Raw genomic sequence first — 23648 nt, forward strand, 5'->3', positions numbered from 1 at the left:
TGTATGGCCACAATTAGAAGTTAAATTCAGAATAGACTGAAGATGCAGCAATTTTGTAAGCATTTCTCTTAATACAGACGCTGAATCTTCTACCCGTTTGGACTCGATTGTAGCATCGGGCATGTTATCTGGTAAAGTTGCTTTATTACAGCTGAATAAACAAACCAATAACTGTCAAAATCAGATGTTACTTTACCAGAAAACACGCCCATAGTTTGGATTCAGAATATACTTCTTAGAAGCTGAAACACTAACAATAAGTAACTCCACACCTTCCATACTCTTCAGCAAAAACTTTTTTTATTAGAACAAATGTTTTCAGTCTCTTTAACGGGCCTGTATCAGGTTTTCAAACTATTCTACAAAGTATTTCAAACTGGAATGTTCAAGCAACTTGGAGTTATTTCAAAAATTTATACATTAAAAAAAATTTGCTGGAAAAAGAGTACCAGGCATCGTGGCTTTTTTATAGCTGTCACCAGGTTACTTTTTGCAGCAATCAGAAATGAAAAAGCTGACAGTATAATGAAAAAAAAAAAGGTTCTTTTCTGTTAATGGGACACCAGTTGTAACTTTAATCAAATGCACAATACCGTCATTTGTGTTGCTCTGCTAAAACTATCGTGTTTAACTATTTAGCCTGTGCAACTGTGCCATCTTCGAGTAGCCCACTTGACTGTGGAGTACTTAATGTTATACAGTTTTAGGGAGTTTGGGGGCTTGTCCCCCACCCAGGTGTTGAAGTGTGAATGATAGCAAACACCAAAGTGCAATGTGCACAACTATATGCAAATGTAGTCATGCACATTGCACTTTGGTGTTTGCTATCATTCACATGCAAAGCAAGCAGAATAGGCAGTATACTGATACGTGTTAAAAACTGACCTTGGAGGTGAATATCTCACAAAGGGTCGACAATTCTGGGGTAGTGTGAAACCCCTCATTCGGAGCTTGAATCTTACCTGTTGCTGTAAGTATTGGCTGGCATCCTTTTAACAGAAAAGTACCATCTGGAATTTTTTCTACTAAATCAAAAAAAGAATTTAAATGCATTTAATACCATATAATAAAGTTTCAGGTTTCTACAAAGTTTTATTTTTAAATAGAAACTGGCTACATTTGTGTCCACTGTGGTGCTATCCAGTTGATATCTTAAAAAAATAAACTAATTAAACTTCATTTCTTATGAAATTTATAGAAACAATTACATGTTTTAGTCAGACAAAGGATAATTTTTACATTCATTATACTGCCATTGACTCCTGCCTGTGCACTTATCCAACTGGCATCTTTTAGGAAGTATGTTGATATGTTGTGGCCAGTGTGCATATATCATCATAATGTGCATCATCCACTGGAAGAGCCATTATTCTAGCCTAGGGGTCCACAAAGTGGTTGATACGAGTTCTCCGGGGGTCGATTAATACACAACGGTCGAAAGGGGGTCGATTAGTACCAAAGAGCATCAATTAAACTTGCTAGGAAAAAAATAGAATATTCCAATAAAAATTCAAAATATGGACATGATCAACATTACTGACTACCCTAGTTGTAACTTGAGTTTTGCCTTAGCCTACTAATGTAAGCATGTGTTACTGTTTTCACGCATCTGGCAACTGTACTAGTGTTGCAAACATGTTATGAATGCTGGTAGTTCATTATACACAGACATACATTGCACTGTTACACTCTAGTAGGGTTGTCACTCTAAGTATTTTATATCTAAAAGTAGATATTTTGTCCTTTACAGAGAAAATATCGTAATATATTGAAAATCATTAACCCTTTACCACCACCATCTTGTTTACATTTATTTTGTAAACTGTCCAACAGCAATATAGGTCAGTCAGGCGATATTATTTAAAAAATTCACCAAATATCAAATTATCATTATGATCATATGAAAAAATCATGTCATTTATTAATATTTTTAGTTTAATAGTTTAGAATAATTATAATTTTTTCCAATTCTAAATATTTATTGTTAGTAAAAGGTGGCAACACTACACTCTGAGAATAAACAGACAGTTCTTTATAGATCGTGCGAGAGTAAGTTGTGTCTCTTACTGCTGCTGTTTTGTTGTGCTGCAAATGTATTGTGTTTTTCATATTAAAAATCTGATTTTAATACCCACAATGTTGGCTACTAATGCTAAGAAATGCAGGCAATATTCACAGGAGTATTTGAAATATGTTTTGTGACATCGTTTGCTAATGAAACTATTCCTATGTGCTTATTATGTGAAAAAACTTTCAGCAATGATGATATGAAGCTGGCAAAAATGAAAGACCACATGGAAAGGATCCATTCTTATAAGAAAAACAAAGATTTTGAGTATTTCAAAATACTAAAAGAGAAATTGAGAGTTCGGCCAAATTTGAATACATATTTGAAATCATCCGCTAGTGTTGATAGAGAAGGAGGACTGAAGACATCCTACAGCATCTCTCTTAATATTGCAAAGAAAGGCAAACCGTATACTATTGGTGAAGAGATTATAATACCAGCTATAAAAGATATAATTGAAAATGTTATGAAGAAAGACTCTCAACTAATTTTAAAATGCATACCATTAAGTGCAAATACTGTGCAATAACGTATTGAGAAAATGGCCGATAACATAGAAAGAACTTTGACCTCCGAGCTCCAGCATTGTAAGTTTGCTATTCAACTCAACGAATAAACCTTCGGAAGTTCAAATCTTCTCATGGCTTATGTTAGGTTTCATAGCCCATCCCTGAATGACACTGTTGATGAATTTCTATTTGCTAAGTATCTTGAAACTGATTCAAAAGGTGAGACGACTTTTTTATGTTTGCAAGATTATTTGAACAAGCACAGCATTCCTTTTGGGAATATTACTACAGTAGCTATTGATGGTGCACCTGCACTATGGTAGGCCATTACAGAGGATTTTTCGTCTTTCTGAAGAAAAAGGTTCCTAAAGTACGTACTGTTTACTGTGTCCTACACTGGTAGCATCTTGTAGCCAATAAACTGAGTGGCAAACTTTATGATACTCTAAAAGTGTGCATCAGGTCAATAAATAAAATTAAAGCTCATTCTCTCAATATTCCAGACTGTTTGCGCAGTTATGTGAAGAAAATGATGAAACTTTCAACCAATTACTTTTGCACACTGAGGTAAGTTGGTTGTCAAGAGGTGATAGTTTGTAGAGGCTTGTTGACTCGTACGACTCAGCTGAAGAGTTTCTTAGGAATGTGGATCCATCACTATGTGACCAGTTAAAACAGTGCAAGAAGAATCTGTTCTATTTGGCAGACCTTTATTCAAAATTTAATATAGTACAGAAGTGTTTGCAAGGAAAAAAAGCGTTGCAATTGTTCAAGCTCAATCATAAATGGCCTTTCAAGTAAATTTAAATTCAATTCAAATCTTCACTAGCACGATCTGATTTTAAATATTTTTCAAACTCATGAATACTAAAAGTAGATGAAAAGATTTCCGACCGCAATTTGGAGATATATATTAAACATCTTGATAAATTAAGAGAAGACTTTAAAGCTCGTTTTGAAGACTTGGAGAATATGCACGTTCCCAAATGATTTGCTAATCCATTTGATGTAAAAATAGATAACGAAGGTAGTGAACCTGACTTAGAAGATGAACTGATTGAAATATGTGTAGATCTCGAAGCTAAAGCATTGTTTAAAAATAAAAACCTCAGTGAATTTTGGAGCAATAACAATATTGCCACTAAATATCCCAAGCTCAGAGCAGAAGCCGAACCTTTTTTACTCGCATTCCCAACTTCATATATGGTTGAAGCTGGTTTTAGCCATGCAAATGCAATTTTGACAAAACAGAGGAACAGATGAACTTGGAAAACTGTGGTGATTTTCAACTAAAACTTACCAATTTTCAACCGAATATCAATAATCTTGCTGCTTCTCTTCAGACACATCATCCCACTAATATCATCTATTTTAATAAAAAATATGTTAACATATTTTTAAGGTATTCAGTAGTAGTCGCAAAATGACAGTAAGAGGTTTTTTCATCCAGTATAACTTATGTTATGTTTTCAAAGATAATTGTGTATTTTATGTTTTATGACATGTACAGCTTAAGAATTATTGGCAAATTTCCATTTATCCATAATTTTGCTATTATTTTTTAAGATTATAAATCTGTGAAAATATCTCTTTTTTCTGTTAATGTTATTGGGTGGATTTTATAAGATATGGGAACTATAAATTCTTTCATTGGGTTGCTATGCAGGTCTCCTTATTGCTTAATGTCAGAAATGCAAAAAATGATTTAATGTTTTTGTTAAATACTTAATATGGGGGGGTTGATAAGAAGGCAAATATTCTATCAAGGGGTCGACGGGATAAAAAGTTTGGGGACCCCTATTTTAGCAACTGTTAACATGGACAAAATCCATAAAATGGAAGAATACTCACACAGTCATGTAGAAATAAAATTAAAACAAAAAAGAAATTGAAATATCAAGGAGGGCCACTCCACCTATAATTTTATTGTACATTTGTACAATTTCAGGGGAATTCACCTGAAAGAAGTCTTTTTGAGAATCACTCCATCAGCAAACTTGATCAATGTGACCAATGGTCACATTGATCAAGTTTGCTGATGGTTGAAGCTAACTGCACCATGTTGTTGTCATATCACCACAACTCTTAGTTGTGGTGATATGACAACTGTGGTGATATGCTAACTGCACCTCAAAGTTGTCATATCACACAATAACAACTCTTTCTTCAGATACACGATAGTCCATTGCTCCAGGATCATCTTTTTTTTATATCTTTTATCAGACTTTACAATACATCCTGATAGTCAATTACCTTTGATGGTCTCAACAGCTAATATTCCAATGGTCTTCAACTCTTTCAGAAGTTGAATAGATGTAAAATAACTACCAAAATAAACCTTATAACTACAATGTTTAGGAATTGTTTCCATTAGTTTTATGACAACAGATTCTCTAACACCTAAGTGCTTGTGTTGATGTACCTGTACCTAGATAAATTTTAGTCTGTGCTTTCCTTGAAGCACCACAGAGAAAATTTTTAATCCCTTCAAGATTAGGTTCTCCTTTCATAAATTGTTTAAAGTTAACTCATTCAGTAAACATGATTAGCTGCTCATCAACGCTATTACATTCTTTGTGAGAGGGAGTTGTTGGCATTGATCTTTCACTCTAAGAGTGGGCATACCTTCCAAAGTTTGTTTATTGATGTTTGGTCTTTAGTAGCATTATCAACAGGATGAATGTTATTATGAAGTTTGACATGTTGCATTGCTTTTGATAAAAGTGGGATGTTTGTTCTTGAATGCCAGAAATCCCTAATGTGAGGATATTTGATATTTCCCATTTTAATGTGCATTCCAAAAAAATGCCTTCATTTTCTTTTCTATGGTTTTAATTGAAGAAGTACCAGTCTTCTGTACAGAATATGTGTTTGTTTGTTCAGCAAACTGTGGAAAAATTTCATCCATGAAATATCTTTGAGATTAAAGATGAGCTTATTTCACCTGAAATAATGCAGGTGACTAAAAACTGTAAAGCAAAACATTATTTTCTCTTATCTAGAAAACTATCCTTATTCGTGTTGTCGTCACAAGTCGAATTCCTGGAATAAATTCTTTTTTCTCCCAGTTCATTTTTACCTGTCTGAATTTAAGAGACTTTTGGGGATCTCAATCCTTAATAACAATGTTGTCATTAACATTGTCTATATTTGATGTAGGAAAATCTTGCTCTTCACCATTTGTATCCATTTGCTCTCACCATTGTTGGTGAGACAGGTGACGAATGAACAAGAGCAAGAGTCCCATTGTTCTTAAGGTTGTTGTCATTGGATAGTTCATCTATATATGAACAATTTCCCTCTGATGCTAGGCACTCTAATATTTGTTCAGCAGTTAATCATTTAATTTTCTCCTTTCTTTTGCATGTTTTCAACATCTGGAAGAGAGGAAAACACATTTAATTTTAAATCAAAGACCTGCAGTTCATATATAATAATATCATTAAAATGATCACATAAAGTAAAAAATCAGCAACGAATTGCTTTACTTTCCCAGCAACATTCAAAACTGTATATAGCTTACTATTAAAAACTCTATATTTTTAATTATTATAAAATGACAAAAGGCTTAATTTTTAGGGTAGAGATGGGTTTTATAAAAAATTATAAATGCTAAAGCAACTTCTTGCAGAATTACCAGGAAGGATAATCCACACTCGAGAACCTTATTCTATCCTAGTAACAACAAATTTTAATTAAAACTAAAAAATGCCACCTATGCCACAAACCCCGAAATACAAGTTGACCTCCAAAAAGCCAAATTGGTGAGACAGTCACATCTGGTAGAGCACCTTCACAACCTGGAAGCATTAGAAATATACAAAGCCGGCCTGGCCGGCAACTGTATTAACACAAAGGATGCCACTAATATTTTTTATGCATGGAGGTGGTGATATGATAAAAACACAAGCAACACTAGCAGTTAGCTACCTTTTCTACACCATTAATTATATCTTATTATATATTGTTTGTGGTGTAGGGATATTTTTATCACTATTGTAGCACATATGACTAAAAATTTTCTTCTAGTGTTTAAATGTTTCGGTATTTTAAAGTAATTTTAAGCATGTTGTTTGACACGTTCCATATTCAAATTGTACTGGTCAAAAGCCTGAGGAAGACCACGATTATGGTTGAAAACAGTTTTAATCAAAATTTGTTGTTACTGGGATGTAATAAGGTTCTCGGGTATGGATTATAAATGCTAATAACAAGTGAAATTGTCATTAAGTCTGACCCCACTCCAGATATGACACACAACCTCCCTTATCTCCCCACACTGTCAACCTTTAACCACCAAAATTTAATAACATCAATTTCCCTAATAAACAAACCTCCCTGCAAAATTTCAGAAATTTTAACAAAAGGCACAGGAGTTATTAAGCTTCAAAGAGGATGAACAAAATTGTATCCCATTCATACATACAGAAAAATGCCCCTAATTTTTTTGCATTTCTAGACATTTCAAAGTCCAAAAGTGTAAAATTTTTTCGGGGGGTCATTTTTTTGACCAGTTGTCATACTTTTCCTCTATTATATATAACATGAATAAAACACACCTTTAACAATCCAGCAAATAAATTAATTTAGTAACATAAAAAAGTTTTTGACCATTTTTTAATGATCTTCTTCAGTTAACGTAAAATAGAATATTAAAATAGAACATAAATATGAAAGTAAGAAATCCGAGATAAAAATAAATAAATAATGGAAAATGTAGTTATGGTCGATAAAATAATATAAATTAAGCCGAAAATTTCAATTAATAAAATAAAATTAAATTAAATTAAAATAAACAATGTCTCTTAATAACATTAATTCTCATAAAAAGACTGCCATGCAGTAGCTAAGGATTGCAGAACATCAAGGATACTGTATGGAAATCATAGAGAAAGTAATCACAACCTTCCAAACAACAAAACAACATGCCACAGTGGACCGAAAACAAAGGATAGTTTTAAATTATATCCCATTTTTAGGCAAATACATAAAAAGGTGGCTAAGACTAATAATTTTCAAATAGTATATCGACGCACAGTTTTCAAGCTCTTAAAAAACGATAAAAAACAATATGATCAGAACTCAGCCATAGGAATCTACTCTATACCATTACATGACCAACGTTTTGATTCTGAGCTTGTCTATGTGGACGCAATGATGCACAACTTGCAACGACGACTCAAGGAGCATAAATATATGATTAATAAGAACCTCGACAACACCACGCTATCAGCTTATGCAATACAACAGGACATTCAAGTCCATTGGGATCAAGCAGCAAATAATTAAACCAACAACAAATTTACACACAATAAAACATCTTGAAAGGTTAGAGATCTTGAATGCACACAAGAGAATTGGTTGCATCAACCATAGAGATGAGGACACATTAGCTACTGCATGGCGGTCTTTTTACGAGAATTAATGTTATTAAGAGACATTGTTTATTTTAATTTAATTTTATTAAGTGACATTTTTGGCTTAATTTATATTATTTTATCGACCATAACTACATTTTCCGTTATTTATTTATTTTTATCGCGGAATTCTTATTTTCGTATTTACATTCTATTTTAGTATTCTATTTTATGTTAACTGAAGAAGATCGTTAAAAAATGGTCGAAAACGTTTTTATGTTACTAAAATAATTTATTTGCTGGATTGTTAAAGGTGTGTTTTATTCATATTATAGTTATCCAGTACGTACATTATGTATGGGTCATTCTAAGTTAAGAGGTGCTCTCTGGTTAAGAGAGGCAGTACGACATAAATGTTAGAAATTTAATTTAATTATGTAACATTTTTATTGAAACAACTAATTTGTGCATATCTGCAAGGTGGCAAGTCAATTTATTTATTTTATCTTGTTTTATAAGAGACCAGGGGAGAGACTAGATGTATAGTACAGGGTAGGATACTTTACGAACAGGCAGGATTTTAACGTTGCTTTATGAAAGAAAATGGACTTTTTTTAAGGATCAACTTTATTTATTCATTTTGAGTTGAGAGACTTGAAAAATTATCTTTTAGTTGTTGAGATACAACTTCACTATACAGCAGCTTTTTCTTTATGGTTTCTGTATCACTTGCAGTTAGTGAATATACTGATGCATTTGCTTTGGTGTTTGGTGTGTGCGCTGGAGATTGTTTTGTTATTCATTGTAAGCGTTTTTTGTAACGTTGCACTTATTTCAGCCGTCTGTGTTTTGATCATCAAGTTTCTTGCGTTCCTCAAATGAATAGACTTCTGTAGTTGTGCTGCTCACGCTCACCTGTTAATATCTTCATTCTGAGGAGTTGATAGTAGCAGTGGGTCTTTATTATCCAAACTAGGGAGGGTTACGGAGGCTAAACAACATTTATTCTTTGCTTTTTCTCTCCACAATTTTCTAGCTTTTTGCTGTTCTCAGAGGGTCATTTGGTTCACAGTCTTAACAATTCCTTTTTCTTTCTTTCTTTTGATACTTTTCATATTCTTTAACTTTTTGTTGTGCGTATTTGATGGGGTCATTTTTTATGCGTCGGTACCTTAATCTTTCTGCTACATGTTTTTTTTTTTTTTTTTTTTTTTTTTTTTTTTTTTTTTTTTTTTTTTTTTTTTTTTTTTTTTTTTTTTTTTTTTGTAGGGTTCTTAACATGTCATTTTTTTTCTTGCTACCATATTCTGTAAAAGACATTTTATACTATAATTAAATGTGTGAGACAGGCTAAAAGAGTAAAAATGTATATTGACTAAATTACAGAATGACAGTTTACGTTATCCATAAAAACACTCTGATCTGATGATTTTATATCTCCCTTGGACATAGTCTTTCCCCTGGAATCTTAAGAGGCAGGGGAGATAGTTTTTCGTTAGGAAACAGAAATAATCGTAACAGTATTTATCATACGTAATTAACAAAGAGATATGAGAATCTATGCACAAATAACAGTAAATATACAAATCAAATGAAGTCTTTAGGCAAATAATCGCAAAATAAAACTTATCAGTGGAGAGATCATATTCACTCATTCACCTGTACCCACAGAGTGACATTATCAAAATGGCTATATGGCTAGCTTGCACGACGCTTGCTGCTAATTTCACATCCAACGAAATGTGTTCAAGGTCACAACATCTTGCGATAAAGTAAACAAACGCCGCTTTTTTTAAGGAATACAAAAAGCCAGGGGACGAGATGCGAAATATGTGGGAAATGTAGACACAAATATTTCTTATGAAAAAGAAATATTATGTAATTTTACTTGTTAGATTACAATAATTTACTTATCCTATTTTTTTAAAATGAACGATTTTGATGTTTTATTAGATTTCTATGTATTTAAAATTCTTGATACACGAACAGAATTAGGGGACAGACCAGGGGAGATATGTTTTTCATGTTTGAAGTGCTATTGTGACTAAATTAAGTACATTTAAGTAATGAATTTAAGTGACCATAAAGAAGATGGTGAGTTTTGAGAGATAATAACATTATTTCAAACAAATTTTTGAAAAAAATATGATTTTTTATCGTGGATGTTGAAAGTACCTCTTAACTTAGAATGACTCATATAAGTTATATATAACAGAGGTAGAAAAGTAAAAATTACTGTAAACCATTTAATTTTGAAGTGTTTTGTATTTTCTGGAAAGATGTGTCTTTCACCTCTGTTGAGTCATGAAGTGTTAGGGTTTAGAAATGTATCTTATAAATTTTACTAGAGTACAGTAAATAAATCTTAGTATTTTCACTAGAATCTATTAAATGTATGCCATAAAAAAAACTCCTAAAATGATTACTCACCTGAATGACTGATGAAGACATAAGCATCCATCTTGGATATGCAAATACAGAAAAATACTGAGGGTACAGTTCTGCCTTATAGCAGATAATTTAATAAGTAGCCACAGTGACTGAAGGGAATAGGATTTCCAAGTCAAAAAACCCTAACTTCAAAAATTAATTTTTTATGTAATATGTACAGTACGAACTAATGATTTCTGAATATGTACAACCTTCTCATACTCACTGGATAGATAAGAATGTTCATTTGACAATGGAAATTGTTGACAAGGAGATTATTTAGACTGTGTATGATAGCTGATTCCATCTGGATCTCTGCAGTATGTTAACACATTGCATTCATTGCTGTTGAAGTTATTGTTTTTAAGTATGGTTGCAATGATATTTCAACTTATTTCCAATCTTTAGAATGGATCAATGGATCTCAGTGTGTCTCAGTCTTTAGAGTGGGGGTTCAATGGATCTCATCATGCAACAGAGGACATTTTTATTGAAACATATTTCTCTAATTGCTTATTCAAATGGTGCATTGAAGAGTTTTATTGAAAATTTCCTGATGCACTTTTCATCATCACCAAGTCAGCAGTTGATACACTTTATTGAGGCGTGTGTGACCAGATGTGAAGCCCACCTTTCTTAACTGGACTAGTGCTCAATTATATACTATCTAATTCTCTGAGAGTCATTTCTTTGCCTGTCCTTTGAGATTTGAATTTCTTGGATTCCTTTGCAAGGCTACAAAATGATTGCGAAAGAACTGAAACTAATAGATTAATTGAGTCAGTGGAGTATTGCCATTGTTTTGGAAAATTCATCTGCACTAGCATGAACATCCTGGACCTTGTGTTCTTTAGCAAAGAGGCATGATTTTGTTTGGGAGTGTGTGTGAACTTGAGGTGTAAGTAGATGTGGTATGCTACAGACAGATCATTGAATGTGCACACAACAATCTTCCGCAATGTCAGATTTGTGGATTGAACCACCATGGTAATTCACACTTGGCATGTATCATAGTAGTTTTAACAGACATATATATATATATATATTTTAATCTAGGTTTAAATGATGATGATGATTCTGTAATCTTTTTTAGCAACTTTCATAAGCAGAATGAAAACTTTATTATTTTTTATGATAAAATATAGCAGTAAGATTTTTAACATATAAACTGTTTACTTTTTGGCATAAAATAAAATAAGCATTATATTTTTATTGAATTAAAGGAAATAAACAGTTTATAATAAATATAAATCTTTCCAGTTATATACACACAATATATATATGAAGTAGCATTTTCCTTCTTACAGATAAAATACAGGCATGCCTTGTACAACATGGCATTTCTACAACTCAGTTTGAAAATTGGTGAAATCCCATACAAAATTTCACAATTTTTAAGGGCCAACTTTGTTCTATATTTTTTTTATTCATTTAAGCACACGTTTCAAATTTACCCATTGATTTTAGAATATTGAAATTTTCAATTTGTTTTGTGCCTTTCATCAGGTTTATTTAATGAAAACTGATAGCAACAACAATGACAGAAAAAATTGTCCTTTCAGGTTTTAGCCTTTAAGACTGTCAGTGTGTTCTGTAAATTCTGGAGAGAAAAAAATTACCAAGTCCTTGACTGAATAAATGTGACCCACTAGAAAAAATTTTCAATTAATAACATTTTTATTTTGTCAGCCATAAAAATAAAAAATATGAAAATGTTGCTGATATTTCTGATCAAGATTTATCCTCGTCATCGCGTCTTTTTTGTCGAAAGAAAATGCCCTCGTTTAAGTAAAATTAATATTAATGCATAATACGGTACTTTTAATTGTGATTGCTTTAATAATCAGTAATTAATTAACAATTGATAATTTATTTCCAAACATATTTTTCATTACTTCGAGAAATAATCGTATACTTTTGGAACCTAGTCCTTTGTTTTGTATAGCACCGATTCACATAACACGGTACTTTTTTGGACCATAACTACCATGTTGTATGAGGAATATCTATACTTGTATTTGTTATGTTGAACTGTCTTTAAACATTTTTCAATTTAATTATATTTGTTAGTACAAAAAGCTATATAGCAAACGCAACATTATCTCTGAATAAGTTTGTCTAATTCACACATGGTTTTATTTGTAATTTTATTAAAAATCAGTAATTGCAAAGAAAGTTTCCATAGAATAATTAAATTCCAAATTCATTATTTCAGTAAATTTCACTAGAATAATCCTCCAACCTTTTTCTGAGAAGGGACATGTGAGCCATAAAAGACAAGTCTGCAGAGTCCGGTACAAAAGATCCAAAGATTACGATTTCCTTATTTGTGAATAACAATGGACATAAATCAAACTTGGGGTAAATTTTGTGGTACTCAGTATTAAAATCTCCTTTAGAAATTGTACAGTGGAGTTCGACATTTTGATTTCGCACTTTTTCACTTTCACAAAGGTACATAAAAGCGGAAGCAGGCAGGTTGCATGGGGATATCTTCTAAGACTTTTGAAGTTCTCTTCTGGCAGATTTGTAAAAATTTAACAAATTCTCTTCTTTAAATAGGTTTTTATAAAAATCATTTTCACTGAGGTCTATTAATTCTATCAATAGTTGACTTTTCAAAATTATGCTTTGAACTATACTCACTGGCCATTGAATTAGAAACCTCCATGCATATTAAGTAAGTGTTTTTGTAGCTTATGTGCAAAATACTTGAGTTGTGTGAATTACCATGTGTTCATATTAAGAATGCTGGTCAGTATTTTCATTAAATTTATGAAAATGGGGAAAGGGAAGGACTTGACAGAGTTTCAGTCTTGCTGGAGCCATGATATCTATAGAGCTGACTGGTTAAAAAATAACCCAATGTCTAAAAGAAGTAACTGTGGCTCCAAAACAGTTGATCGGGAACACGACCGATGTCATCTGAAAAGGCTAGAGTGGAAAAGAAAGGTCTTCCTCTGTGCAGCAATTGATGGAAGAATGTAATGAATCCCATCCCTCACCCATATCTACCCAAACTATGCACAGGGAAATGAAAAGAATCGTTATGAACAGTCTCGGGCCTATGTGACTTTTCTGCGAAGAACTGGAAAGTTCATCTACAGTGGTGCCAAGAGTGTCGTGATTGGGCATCCGAGTACTGGGAAAAAGTAATATGGTCAGACAAATCACAGTACACCTTATTCTGTACCAATGTTTGACAGAGGTTTTGGAGAGAGCCCCGTGAAGCAATGGACTCTGTTTGCCTCATTAACTCAAGGTTCTGGTACAGGGCACGTTCTGTTGGGACGGAACTGATCCACTGATATTCCTGGAAGGTCGGGTGACTTCCAACAAATACCTGAACATTGTTACTGATCAAGTTCATCCTGCAATGTTGCATTTTTTTCCTGTATGTGATGGCTCTTTCTTTGATGACAACACTACTGTCCATCGCGCAAGAATTGTTCAGCAGGGGTTCAGCGAGCACGAAGATAACTTTTGCCACCTATCCCGGCCGCCACAGATCTTAACCCCATCGAGAAAGTATGGGATGCATTACGACGACAGATCCACCAACAAAGTCTGCTTCCGTCAAATCTACGCAAACTAAAAGAAAGTGTAGCGAATGACTTAGCACTTCAGCACCTTATAGAATCCATGCCAAATCGAGTAAATGATGTAATTCCAGCTAAAGGTGGTCCAATAAAATATTAAACTGTTATTTCTAAATCATTGGCCAGTGAGTGTAGTTCAAGTGTTGATGAAAACAAGTTATGTGGGCTGGAAAAACATACTTCGGAAGCCATATTTGCCTCGCAGACCATAGGTTGGAGATCCTTACACTAGAATATAAATGATGGTTAGATATAAACTGCAACCAATCAAAGTGATTTTTTTTGCCTATAAAGTAAAAACTTCTTGTGATTTTTTTTTAATTTTCTCAACAGGTGACAGTATGATAGTCCAATATTTGCACAGATGCCATTTGAGTTTAGTCAAATTTTGAGACAGTGGAATTCATACAGTTAATCGGTAGTCTCTTTGTAGGATGCAAAAACATTTGTGTAGTAATGGGTTTTTTTTTTTTTACAAAACAGACATTGATAGATTTGCAGTAAAGTCAAGTACTTCCTAATGTAAAGTTCTCAAACTGTTTGCTGTTACAACATAAAATAGTGCAATTACAAAGATGGAGGGGGATTTGAATAAGAATGTGACAAACTAAAGTTTATCCCAAGTTAGGAAAACAAATTTCAAATGTATATTATAGCCAAATATCAAACTGATACTGCAAATAATTGATATGATTTTTAGGAAGACTGCATTAATGATGATATAGTCCAAATGTCTAATAGATGTGGTTTTGAAATTTGGTATAAACTTTTGCATGTTTTAAAGAAGCTTCTTTGGCAGAAGACTCCCCAATACTTTTGGATTGAAATTTGAAAAATAATTGACTTTATGCAAAAATGGGACAACTGCTGTTATTTCATTTTTGTTAGCAACCTCTACGTGAAAGCTGATGTGATACTAGCGCAAATGGAAAAATTGCCATATACAGGGCACGGGAAAATTTCAGACTAATTTCTTTGTGCCCGAGCACACGGTTCACTTCATTCTGTCACTGGAAACTACTGGCTGTGCACAATATCTTAGATAACTTTCAATGAAAATTATATTTTTACCCATTTTATTAACGTTTAACCAGTTTAGTCTTAAATATTTTTGTTAAGAGTAAAAATATTCATTAGTGTGTGATAATTAATCCCATTTTTGATAAGAATATGCTATATTATAGCACAGGTTGGCAACTTTTGTAGGAAAGGGTCAGATCGTAAAAAAATCAGGTTTGGCAGGCCAGGTTGCAAACTCAAATAGGTATCTTTTTTAATAGGTACAGTACTTCTACTCAACTTTTATTTTTTATTAGGAAGTGATATTTTACACATTATTGCTGATACTTAACATTTTTAATGAAATTATTATAGAATGGTGAAAATTTGTACTAATGCGAGTGAAATTGTTTCTTCTCAGACAATTTCACTCTTCACATTTCGTCATACTGGACTTCCAAGTTAGTAATTCCTATCTTCCCTGCGGGCCGTAGTTTGCCGACCCGTTTTAACATGCGTATCTGTTATATATGCCAAGTATTTTGTAAATATATATTTTATATTTTTATTGATTGTTTCCCACACCACTTTTATGCAAATATTTGTTTCACTTTCAAATAGTACAAAAATTTTTTCCAGTTATTCGGGTTTAGTTCTTTGTGTGGGGGGGAGAGAGTATATCAGTAATTTTTTGAGAAAGGTGGAAATATTTGCTACAATTTTCTTGTACAGATATCTTATTGGAATGCTACATCATCTCAATATGTTAGCTCTTGCCATTCTTAATGTATGCAAGGTGAGGCAATAACTATTACCGTCTTTACTTTCATCGGCACTCTTATAACATTGCGTGCATTTATTTTTCAATAGTGACTAAAGTGGAATACAATGATCTGTGACATATATTTAAGGTAAAAATGAACTGTATTTAATGACCTTGAGATGGTATATGAAGTTTAATGCAAGCCTCCCATGCTACTTACAAATCTTGAAGAAACAGAATACTCATTTAGTTTGACGACGATATCATGTATATGCATAACTAGCTGTTACCCGTGGCTTCGTTTGTGCGGATTTTGCATTTCGATAGAAATAACCCTCCCTCGGTACTTCGCTAAGATTCTCGATCATTAGTTGTTACTAATTTGGTAAAATTACTGATTTTTGTTTCAAACTATGGACTGCTAATGCACCTAAATTCGAGTTTCAAATATTACGGGATTCTGAGATACGATAAATCAGAGTTTAATTTTTTTTTCTGAAACATAAATGACGTTATCTGAAAATTCCTAAAGTATAAATATTTACAGAAAAATAGAGTTTCAGTTGTCCCTTACTGGGGCAACTGACACACTATATGGCCTAAGTCACATCCCGAACTGAATTTCCAAGACCATAAGGTCCACTTGTGAAATACAGGAAGAGTGATATATAATATCCCCAAAAGCACATGTTACATAGTTGCATAATGAACACTTCTGAATTACCACAAATAATTAGGATCTACAATGTAGAAAAATATCTCCTATTCACTAAAAATTACTGGCTCAAACCCAAATCCTGATCAACTATGTATATGTGTAAGTAACCATTATGTAGTTCATAATAATAGTGAGTTTTGTTTATAATCTTGATTACGTGTTTTTGTTTTTTTTAAAGAAATTGAGGTGTGTGTGGGAGAAAACAAAACTATTTGGGGACCTTAAGACTCAATGTCACCCTTAAACACTACAGTAGAACGTCAATTATCTGAATCAATTCGAGACTGGGGTTGTTCGGATGACCAATTATGTATAAAAAAAAATACATTATTAATATAGTATATTAGTATATCCCATGTTTAAATTTTTCTCTGTTGCGTGTTGCTTTGCATTGAATTTTCATCGATCTTAAGCGCAACGAAAATTCTTATAATCGTGGCTATTGTATGGTTAAAAATTATTACTTTATTTTGTATCAATACAAACAAAATAAATATATTGAAAAATATAAAAACAAAAAACGTTTGATTCAGCACAACACAGTCTGACTGGAACGCTTTCGATTAACGGACGTTTTGGATAATCGACGCCCTACTGTAGTTATATTTCTGTGTGTTGATATAATATATGGTAGGATCTGAAATTTTGGAGGACTTGGCATACAGTTCCTTGTCTTGAATAGTTTATACATCTGTATTTTAACCATCTTCAAAAGAATCTCCCCTGAGCAACGATACACTTTTTCCAATGCTTGTACAGCTTCTGGAAACATTACTTTAAGCCATCTTTTGCAACTCTCTAATGTCTCCTGCAGTGCTACTTTTACCTCATACGATGATTCAAAACAACAAAATGTGATGTTTGCATGAGTCCATCCATCATAAATGGCCTGCCATTTTGAATTGGTCACCAGTGGCCAAGCAGTCTTTGTATCCTGAACACTAGGAGTTCAGTTGTGGGTTTGCGCCTAACTCAGATGGGCTGGCCATGTGGAGTTTTCCGAGTTTTATCCATGTCTAACGCATAAATAGGGACCAGTTCTCCTGGAAGGCATCCCCCTAGGCAGATCACCCCCAAGTGTTGCATTGCCATAACTTAACAAACAAACATTTTGAGTCATCATATGAGGTAAAAAGTAGCATTGCAGATTGTTGCAAAAGATGGCTTAAAGCAATGTTTCCAGAAGGTGTATGAGCATTGGAAAAAGTGTATCATCACACAAGATTTTTTGAAGATGGCTGTGTATCTGTGTTTCAACTATTCAAGGCAAGGAACTATATGCAAAATCCCCAAACTTTTGAATCCTACTACATATCACTAGGATTTCTGATCTTAGCATTACTCTGCCGGCCAAATACAGATTCTGAAACAAAAGACGTTGCTTGCATACTGCTTAAATGTGTAAATAATGATTTCTGTAAATTCTAGGGTGTTCCAATACTCATCATCGGTCACCATATTCTGTTCGGCAAGGTGTTGGAACTGCAGAAGCCCTTTGCAGTCCTGAGGAGGGAGAGAACCAAAACATCCACGGAATACGTAGTGACAGCAGTGATCAGGAGAAAAATATTGTTCAGGACCCGACCAAAACCCATTGTCTCCAAGAGACTCGAGGGAATGCCCTCTACCAGCATGTAGGATTTTTCTGAATTTTGGAACAAATCAAACTTAAGTAAACTTATTCTTTATAGAACATTTACAATAGAAACACTACTCGTGATGTAAATAAACAATGCGCGTGCCATGTACAAACATGTAAAAATTTAAAACTGAAACGTCCTGTTTTGCAGACTGACATCCTGTCCTTGTCTAAAATACGCCGCATTTTCATTTCTTAGTCTCTTTGCACTATTTTCGTAAGATTCCTGCAAAAGAAACAGAAAAATTTCATAAATATCAATTTGCAGTAATTAACATCTGTATAGTCTTAAAAATGACATTCTATGTACAAAAGTGCATCGTGTAACATCTGCATTCACATAATACAATACCGCAACTGTAATTTTTATTCTTTCTGAAGCAAATACTAGAATATCCAAATGCAGAGGAGTGTGCTTTTCATCTCAAGTATTTAACTTTATATATGTGGACAGTTCAATATGTTGTCAATTAAATGAACTTTGTTATTAATTCTAAAGACAATAAATGAAATTTATAATTACAAGAATTTGAAAAGAAGTTGAGTTTCTCTGTAAGAACAATAATTGCAAATTAAACAGATCTTTATAAAGTTACGGTTGCCATATTTTGGTTAGCTAATTTTGTAGCTAAATAAAAATATACAGTATTTCCACACACTTTTTTCCTAATCAAAAATTGAAATGTAAAAAAGTATGTGAATTATTTTCAAAGGTAGACTAAATCAAGATTTCTTGTAACAATAAATACTGATAATCTTATAAAATTATGAATCTGTTAATTAGTTATATATATATATACAGTTTTTAAACTCTCACATCAAACAATATGCAGCCATTTTTCCTCTTCATAAATCAGCTGACACTCGGCTTCAACTAGCCTTAAACTTGAGGGAAGAAATATTTTGTCTGAGCAATATTGCAAGACCATGGCTGCAACACATCATATGTTAAAGCACAGCCATTGTTGCAAGTTCTTCCTCAAGTCAGACATACTTTCCAGTCTTGGGACCATGAAATGCAATGCCCTCATATTGGACTTTGTGTTGATTAGAGCTTCTTTTTGTTTATACCAGTAGTGAATGAGTGCCTCACTGATACCAAATTTTCAATCAGTGTCATACCAAGTAATCTGCTTTGTGGAACAAAGAAGCCTACTGCAACTTTGTGAGATAGCAAAAAGAAATAACAGTTTTACTGCACAGTATAAAATCAAAATGCTATAAAACATCACAATTAACAAATACCCTTTTTCCCCCCATAGCCTCCAGCAAGTACAAAGATACCATAATCTTAAGCCTGTAGAAGGAATGAGGATAAACAAAGCACATATATACCATAAATATTCTTGTTAACTGACTCATGTCCTATGTCCTACACTAAACAGTTCAATATGAGAAATCTTGCATTTTCCACAAAAAATACTTGAATATTTTGTTTTCCCTAAAAACATTCCTTGGAAATATATAACTTATACGGTGTTGTCGTTATATTATAAAAATGCATTTTTTTTTCCTGTCAAAGACTTAATGTGCAGCTGCATTGTTGACATTTCTTAAAAATAAATTACAAGCAGAAAAACCAAAACTATATTTTGTAAATTCCATTTGTTTTCTCTTTTTAAAAAACTGACTGCATTGCTTCCTAAATAAGGATAGATGCAATATTCAAAATTATTTATGTTAAAAATGATTTTATCACTGTCCAGTGCTAGGAGCATAGTCAACAAATGACAATCCAAGAGAAAAAGATTACACTATTAAACATTGCTTTATCTTCTGACAGACATTCCCATATAGATTTGATAACTTCAATAGTTATTCCTTACTTTTACAACACAAACCTACACAGAATGGCAAGATCAAAGGATACATTCATAAATAATGAAATTAGCAATGAATTTGCTGAATTTAAACGATGAGTTTTTCCAAATCTACTCCTACTCATACACCGATTGAGCCCTTTCCAATCTACTGTCAAGAAACTTCTCAGTGCCCATGAATATAAGAGAAGTACAATTCCAAATTATTATTTTATATTCTCATCATTTGGAGTATTTTGTAAAAATTTGAATATCCTAAACACTCGTGTATTTCAACAATTCATTTGAAAATTAAATAATAGTTTGTATTTTTAAGAAAGTTGACAGAATAGTGAGAATATCTGTAGAGAAGAATTCAAAGAATCACAAAGAGTAAACTGATTATACATCACTAAAATGTACACAATGTTTCACATAAGAGTTTCAACAGTCTCAGGCACAACCAATGTACCATTGAACAGTTTCATAAGCTTTTACTGGAAAGTCTGTCAATATACAAGATGGCAGAAGCAAACAGCATTTACAGACTTATTTTGTAAAAAAAATAACTTTGGGTTAATACAGACTAGTAGTAAAAATGATGTTATTACAGCTGCATCCACAGCCCATTAAGTGCAATGTGCATTAGTCACTGCACTGTTTGTACACTGGAATGTACCATTGTTTTAGATAGAATATACTTACTGAATTATGCATTCTTAATATCTAAACTGTAAATATATATTTAAAAAAATATACATGTATGTCAGATTGTTTCAAAGACAACTTTAGGAATGGGGAGAACTTTAAACACAACAAATAGCAATATTGTTTTCATGAAAAACATCTGTGACAAAGATCGTCACATATATAGCTTAACTTGTAAACAATTTTTGATAAAATATGTTATGTGGAATTTTGTTGATCAAGCCATGTTTTATTTCCAATTGAACTATGACTGAGGCACGCATTTGTCACAGTCTAATTAAAACTGTTTGGCTAATGTAAAATATGTATTAAAAACTGAATTGCCAAAATTTGTTATGGCATTTCAAATGTTTTGTGTCCACACTCATTCATGTATTAGTTTTTTTCTTTCTATCATTTTATGTGCAAAAAAAGATTGCAGAATTATGGAAATGGAAAAAAGTTTTTCTGCATCTTTATTTTATCTTGTTCAATTTGTCACATTAAACTTTAGATAATAATAAAGTTAATTTAATTTCAATACTCACTGCATTGTTGTTCCCTCGAAACTCCCAGCTCCGAAGATCCGGAACCATCCCCGAGAGTGCATTCGAACAAACTTCATTAGGATTTTTTCTGCAAATTTGACAGAAGCAACAATTTAATTAGATGTGGTTGAGACAGTATCCATTTAAAATTTAAAACACCATCCATTCTGTACCTTGTTGTCGATGCAGTTGGTAAATTTAACCATTCCAATTCGTTTGGCAGATAAGAAAATCGTAGCATATCATGCATGCGTTTTCTGTACAAAACAACTTCGTTTCTCACGTGGATTATTTTTGAAAGGATGCTGTAGAATATGAAGACAATTATTAGATTCCCAAATGAAACGCGAACTCTTACAATTTATTAAATTATTGTAATCATCGTCAGTTGATACGATATTCTTCTCAATCCTCAACTTGCAAATCTTATTATTACTTCGGGAAAGTATTTTTACAGATTATACTAATAAGTACCTTTTTATAATATGTACAAATTTTGACAATAAACTTTTATGCAATTATTCAATGTAAGCAATTTTGAAGAGATGAGATCTAAATTGACAAAATTAAATAAATAACTTAAATGTAGAGAATAACTATTGTAAAGGTGCAATTTTATCCAATGATAAAGGCTTATTAACAACAGAGTAGTACTGGTTATACTAAGTATATTCTGGATTATTTCAATTAGTAATAATAATGCTCAAATATCCATTCTGCAATTTATAAATTCAGTCAATTTAGAGTATCCTTGCTTCTTTTGATGAATTTTACCAGCCCAAAAAGCTTTGTTTATACAGAAAACAGTGTCTGCATTTGCAACACAAGCACAGACATTCCCAATAGAGGCTTCCGCTTAGCATAAGTTAGAGTGAGTTTTATTCATTTTGATTGCCCACTCCAATACTAGAACTCTTACCACTTCTTCTTGAAGACTTATCCTTCTGTGATCCTTGTTTGAGGACCTACATTCTCCGGATGAAGTTTTATGTGATCAATAGGAAGTGGAAATTTCACATTTGTACATTATTGTTGTTGAATTTGGTACTATATGTAGGTACTTTGCTATGATGGTTATAACATAATGTTATATATACTGGAAGACGAGATTGGACCGGAGGTCCGGGTAGCGTAATTGGCAATGCATCTGCAATGTAAGGAGTTGCGGGTTTGAGTCCTTCTCCGAGTTGATTCTTTTCTTCCAGTAGTTTTAAATTATTTAATTAAAAATTATTATTATTAAATTTATTAAGAGATGGCACCAAACGCCTTCCTCTAGTACTAAATTGTTTCATAATTTATTAGTATTATAGCCCGATGACATATGACATTGGTTGGCTTGTAGTTTTATAATGTATCGGGTTTTAGTGATGTTGTCAGTAAAACTAATTTTACGGAGTGGAAAATAAATGTTGGCAGTTTCAAGTATGATCCAATTAGGATAATACCAGGTTGTTCAATAAGTTTTGTCGTTCGATAAGAAAAACACGATTTTTTGGTTTGAAATACATTTTATTATTCAATATAATCTCCCTGAACTTCAATACACTTGTTCCAGTGATCTAATTTATGGATTCCATCCCTAAAGTGAGAATCCGGAAGACTGTCGAAATATGCTTCCACGGCTGCTATAACCTTTTCGTTCGATGAAAATCGTTTCCCACGCATGAATTTTTTTAGATGTGAGAACAGCCAGAAGTCAGAGGGAGCTAAATCTGGTGAATAGGGNATTGCAACTTTTTTCTTTTGCCATATAACTACAGAAATTGTTTTAGTATTGTTTTGCACAAAAGATGATCAAATTTAAATTTAATTTTTTGTTTTTTCGTTTTTCAAATTTCATTTATTTTTGTTTTCTAAATATACCTGATTTTTAAAAGTATTTAAAATTTTAACAGTTCTTGCTTGATTGTCCCATTCACATAAAAAACAGCAGAATTTGGTGTATTTTCTTTGAAGACCTGTTAGCATTGCAACAACTTTGATGTCAGCACACACATTCCACTTATGCTCATTGTAATTTACCAGGTTGTTCAATAAGTTTTGTTGCTCGATAAGAAAAACACGATTTTATGGTTTGAAATACATTTTATTATTCAATATAATCTCCCTGAACTTCAATACACTTGTTCCAGTGATCTTCTAATTTATGGATTCCATCCCTAAAGTGAGAATCCGGAAGACTGTCGAAATACGCTTCCACGGCTGCTATTACCTCTTTGTTCGATGAAAATCGTTTCCCACGCATGAATTTTTTTAGATGTGAGAACAGCGAGAAGTCAGAGGGAGCTAAATCTGGCGAATAGGGAGGATGTTGCAACAATTCGTATTTTAATTTACTGATTTTCGCAATGGTTTTTTGAGCTGTGTGAGAGGGGGCGTTGTCTTGATGAAAAATAATTTTTTTCTTTTTTAAACCAGGTCTTTTCTCACGAATTTTTACATCTAGCTGGTCCAAAAGGTTACAATAATAATCTGAGTTTATTGTTTTACCAGGAATTTTGTTTGTGGAGGTAATCCACAAACAAAATT

The 23648-nt window shown here is 32.7% G+C and overlaps 1 protein-coding gene across 3 annotated transcripts in view; it reads left to right on the forward strand.

Moving 5' to 3' along the window:
• Window positions 1-18110, forward strand: part of LOC111623737 (chromosome transmission fidelity protein 8 homolog) — a 40238-nt gene extending 22128 nt beyond the window's left edge. For all 3 annotated transcript variants that reach the window (XM_023366424.1, XM_023366425.1, XM_023366426.1), the window contains exon 4: window positions 17872-18110. In XM_023366424.1, the coding sequence (XP_023222192.1) occupies window positions 17872-18081 (210 nt within the window). In that variant the 3' untranslated portion in view covers window positions 18082-18110. The remainder of the gene's footprint in view (window positions 1-17871) is intronic.
• The last annotated feature ends 5538 nt before the right edge of the window (window positions 18111-23648 follow it).

Source organism: Centruroides sculpturatus, unplaced genomic scaffold (genome assembly GCF_000671375.1).
Source record: "Centruroides sculpturatus isolate CEXI.00-Female unplaced genomic scaffold, Cexi_2.0 scaffold372, whole genome shotgun sequence".
Taxonomy (NCBI): domain Eukaryota; kingdom Metazoa; phylum Arthropoda; class Arachnida; order Scorpiones; family Buthidae; genus Centruroides; species Centruroides sculpturatus.